This window comes from Brassica oleracea, chromosome C7, assembly GCF_000695525.1.
Source record: "Brassica oleracea var. oleracea cultivar TO1000 chromosome C7, BOL, whole genome shotgun sequence".
Taxonomy (NCBI): Eukaryota; Viridiplantae; Streptophyta; class Magnoliopsida; order Brassicales; family Brassicaceae; genus Brassica; species Brassica oleracea.
In genome coordinates, this window is record NC_027754.1 from 36,654,328 (window position 1) to 36,659,089 (window position 4,762).

General features: G+C 36.1%; 2 protein-coding genes across 2 annotated transcripts in view; one reads left to right on the forward strand and one right to left on the reverse strand.

Moving 5' to 3' along the window:
* The first annotated feature begins 2,574 nt into the window (after positions 1-2,574).
* Positions 2,575-3,228, forward strand: LOC106305265. The gene has a single exon (XM_013741647.1). It carries the CDS (start codon positions 2,617-2,619, stop codon positions 3,079-3,081), a length of 465 nt encoding a protein of 154 aa, XP_013597101.1. The 5' UTR covers positions 2,575-2,616; the 3' UTR covers positions 3,082-3,228.
* Positions 3,229-4,278: 1,050 nt separating this feature from the next.
* Positions 4,279-4,762, reverse strand: part of LOC106303213 (glutathione S-transferase T3-like) — a 2,201-nt gene continuing 1,717 nt past the window's right edge. The window contains exon 2 of the mRNA XM_013739543.1: positions 4,279-4,755. Coding sequence (XP_013594997.1) covers positions 4,279-4,755 — 477 coding nt within the window. The remainder of the gene's footprint in view (positions 4,756-4,762) is intronic.

Consider the following 4,762-nt stretch of genomic DNA (forward strand, 5'->3'; position numbering starts at 1 on the left):
GTAACAATGTGATCGATCGATTAGATTATTCCATCGATCGGTCGAGAATCTCAAGTGTTCCTCGGAATTTCCTCGGAAAATCTCGAACGGTTTTTTATAAACGGATCGATTAATGGATAAATGTCCAAAAACGCATCGATCGATCACTAAGATGGACCAAAGCGTAACAATGTGATCGATCGATTAGATTATTCCATCGATCGGTCGAGAATCTCAAGTGTTCCTCGGAATTTCCTCGGAAAATCTCGAACGGTTTTTTATAAACGGATCGATCGATGGATATATGTCCAAAAATGCATCGATCGATCACTTAGATTGACCAAAGCGTAACAATGTGATCGATCGATTAGATTATTCCATCGATCGGTCGAGAATCTCAAGTGTTCCTCGGAATTTCCTCGGAAAATCTCGAACGGTTTTTTATAAACGGATCGATCGATGGATATATGTCCAAAAATGCATCGATCGATCACTTAGATTGACCAAAGCGTAACAATGTGATCGATCGATTAGATTATTCCATCGATCGGTCGAGAATCTCAAGTGTTCCTCGGAATTTCCTCGGAAAATCTCGAACGGTTTTTTATAAACGGATCGATCGATGGATATATGTCCAAAAATGCATCGATCGATCACTTAGATTGACCAAAGCGTAACAATGTGATCGATCGATTAGATTATTCCATCGATCGGTCGAGAATCTCAAGTGTTCCTCGGAATTTCCTCGGAAAATCTCGAACGGTTTTTTATAAACGGATCGATCGATGGATATATGTCCAAAAATGCATCGATCGATCACTTAGATTGACCAAAGCGTAACAATGTGATCGATCGATTAGATTATCCCATCGATCGATCGAGAATATTAAGTGTTCCTCGGAATTTTTTCGGAATTTTGTAAAATCCCCCAACGGCTCTCCAACGGCTATAATATTTCCTCGGAATTCATCGGTTTTTTCCGAGGAACACATTTTTCCTTGGAATTTTCTCGGAATATTCCGACGGATTGATATTTCCTCGGAATTCCGTCGGTATATTCCGAGGAAATTCCGAGGAAATTCCGAGGAAACCAAATTTTGTGTTTCCTCGGAATTCCCTCGGAAATTCTTCGGGATATTCCGAGGATTTCATTTTCCGTCGGAATGTCCGTCAGAATACCGCTGTTTTCTTGTAGTGATAGAAAGTTTTATTGTGTTTTCGTGGTGTTGTTTTTCAGTATAAATACTTTTGTTTTTTCAGTCAAAGACATATAACTCTATAACTCGTATTTGGACCGGGTTTATGATTGTAAGCTCTGACCTTCTCAAATGGTTTCCTGTATTTTTTGAACAGAATCGACTATAGGCGAAGGAGGCATGAGGATGTATGTGATTTAAATAAATACCTTAACGTATATTACTAAATGCTATGACTGTTTTTTTTAAAGTTCCAAAACGCCAGAGAGGTGTTATCATTTTCCAGAAACTCCAACTGATATTCACTTCTCGAGGAAAGGAGAATTGGTTATTATGGTACCTGAATTTCGTCAAGCTGTTTTTTTACTTACTGATGGATTGAAGTTTTTTTTTATAAGTTCGTATGTTTTTCAACCTATTTAGGTTACAAAGGAAACAGAAGGGACGATGAAGATCACCTACAATACACCCAATACAAGTTACAAATATGTTAGGTTTACAACACGTTTTTTTCCCAGACAAAAATTAGTTACCTAATAATTTTTTGCTTACCAAAATTTTTTATTGACCTATCAATAATTAGATTTAAACAATAGATGATACATTAAATTTATAGATTGTATAAATTAAATAGATATAATTTAATGTTGTAATAGTATACCTTCATATGTTAATTATTTAAATATTTGTCGATTTTAACTTTTAAAATTATAAAGATTTTTTTTTGTAAATAACAAAAATCATCATTATCTAACAATGATTAATTTATACTACCTTAAACCAATGAAAAAAAAAATTAAAACTATATAGTTTATTTTAAAAACTAAACAAAACTAAATGTTTAGTTATTTACTCGATAATATAAATCTATGAAGCTAAAAGTTTAATTTTTTTAAAAAACTTTTTAAATTTGTGAAATGTTACAATACCTTTGAAGATGACAATAAAACAATATTTTACCAATCTTTATATATAGTTACGATTCCAATAATGAAATAATAATCCAAAAAAGTATATAGAAGAAAATACAAATACATGTGAAAGTTTTAAATAATCTATTCAATAAAAAATATACAGTAAAATTATTATGTTTTAAAAATTGATAGACACACGTCATATATATTATAATATATACCAATTTAGAATTGAAAACAAAATGTTTAAAAAAAAAAACAAAAATCTGCGCGGTTGCGAAGGTCAGAGATGTAGTTACAAACTTAAAACAACCTGTTTTGCAAATTTACTGTCCAAACAAAATAAGTAATAAAATGTGGATGTAGGCTAATGACTTGTTCCTCCCCTTGACCCGCGCGAGGCAGTAGCTGAATCCTTTATAGGCGTTACAATTTCTAAAAATAGTAATTTTTGTAGAAACACTATCTATGTCCCAACAAAAAGATCGAGTGGGCAAATAATAAAGAACAGAAACAGAGTTACACATATGGGGTCAAAAAAGATTCCCCAAACCCTCAACGGGCACTTTTCTCTTGTACTTATCATCACCATAATGATGGTGACTCACTCCCATGGATTTCAACTGGAGATCAGGAACGAGCTCTCGGGTCGGTACAGGAGGCTTGTGTACAAATGCTGGTCCCGCGACAACGATCTAGGGTGGCGAGAAGACTGGCCAGATCAACAGAAGAACTGGTCCTTCGCTATGTCGCTATTCCACACCTTTTTTCACTGCAACTTCCATACAGGATACGGACGTGTGGACAAGCAGCTAGTTGTATCGTGGGAGATGAAAGAGCAGTGTGGGGACAGGGACAAATGCACTTGGGTCGTTAAGAAGGATGGACTCTACTTGAGACAGTGGAAGACCAAATTTTTTAGTAACAAGTACGGTAACGAGAGGTGGAATGAGTATGTTCAACATGATGTCCTCCAGAAAGCTTGGAGCTAAATTAACAATTTCACGATGTTGATCAGTATGAAGATCGTAACAATGTCGTGATTTTCGTCTCTGTATGTTGTTATTCGTGTTAATAAAACCAAAAATATAATGTGTAAATTTATAAATGGTGAAAATGAGAAAAAAAAAACGTATCTATGATTATGTTTTGTTGTTTACTGATAATATATTTTATAGCTGGATACCGTACATTATCAATGAATACAGTTTCTGCAAGATAACCATCAAAGAAGCTAAGAGCACTTGCAATGGTCATTCCAATGGTCATCCCCACATTGGGATCCTCGGCAATTGTTTAATATATTTTTTTTTTGTTTTTTTTGTTTGAACAGTGAAGGATTCGAGTCCAAAAAGCTCGTCCAATGGTGATCCCGAAGACGGAGTCCTTAACAATAAAATATTATTATTTTTTTTAAAAAAAATTGAAATTAAAAATTTATTAATTGCATAATTAAAATAAAAGGTACAAGGATTCAATTTAAAGATACAAGGATTAAAAGATACAAGGTTTAAATATAAAGATACTAATTATTAATCTTCATCGCCAAATTTATTCCAAATGTTTTCGATCAAATCATTCTTCAATCGTTCATGAGTTTGCCTATCACGAAGATCATTTCGGTTGGGAAATATATTATTGAGAATTGTCGGGATTTCGTTTAGTGTAGGGTTTGCGTTTAGGACCTCCGAAGTTCTGGAAGATGCTCCTTCTTCAAATTCTGAAATATCGTACCGCATTGAATAACCATCTCGTTCATCTTCAACTATCATATTGTGTAGTATGATACATGCTCTCATTATCTTCCTTATCTTCTCTTTGGCCATTGTACGAACCGGGTTTTTCACAATCGCAAACCGAGCTTGCAATACTCCAAAAGCCCGCTCGACATCTTTTCGGACTGATTCATGAACTTGAGCAAATAACTGTTGTTTAGGACTTTGAGGGAGTGTGATAGTTTGGATAAATGTTGACCATTTTGGATATATACCATCTGTGAGGTAATATGCCAACTTATACATGTGGTTGTTGACCATGTACCTCACCCTGGGAGCTTGACCTTCTAAAAGGTCATCAAACAGAGGAGATCGATCGAGGACATTAAGATCATTTAAGGTACCTGGAAGACAAAAAAATACGTGTAGTTTGTATCGAATATATCGAATGGTCGTCGTTGAAGTAGTCATTGCTTAGCTGGTGCTGTCCTCCTTCGCGGTGTCGTTCAGTATAACTTCGGGTCCTTTGCGGTATGGGTTCTGCTCATGCCTGAGCTCTCTCCAGCAGTGATCGAGTGTGAACTTTGTATCGTACTTGGTGAAGAATATGTCGTAAGCAACTTTGATCACATCATCATCATTTTGGCCGCTTCTCTGCTCCCTCAGCGCCTGGTTGTAGCAACCAGTGAATCTGGATACTTCATGATTGATCCTAGACCCCCTCTGCTTACAAGAAGTAACCTCTCGCGGTACTTCCCCAACGAGCTGAGGGCTGGCGTTGTAGTAGTCTACAATACGCTTCCAGAAAGCAACAGCTCTCTGCTCGTTGCCTACGAGAGGGTCCTTACTGGTGTTAAGCCAAGCACCAATAAGGATCCTATCCTCTTTGGGTGAATATTTCCTTCTATCTGCAAAGGTCTTAACAGACTCCTCAGGGACTTGCCTACGAGACTGACCA

Excerpts from the sequence above, each read along its gene's own strand:
- LOC106305265 (XM_013741647.1), top strand. The coding sequence starts at position 2,617 with ATGGGGTCAAAAAAGATTCCCCAAACCCTCAACGGGCACTTTTCTCTT.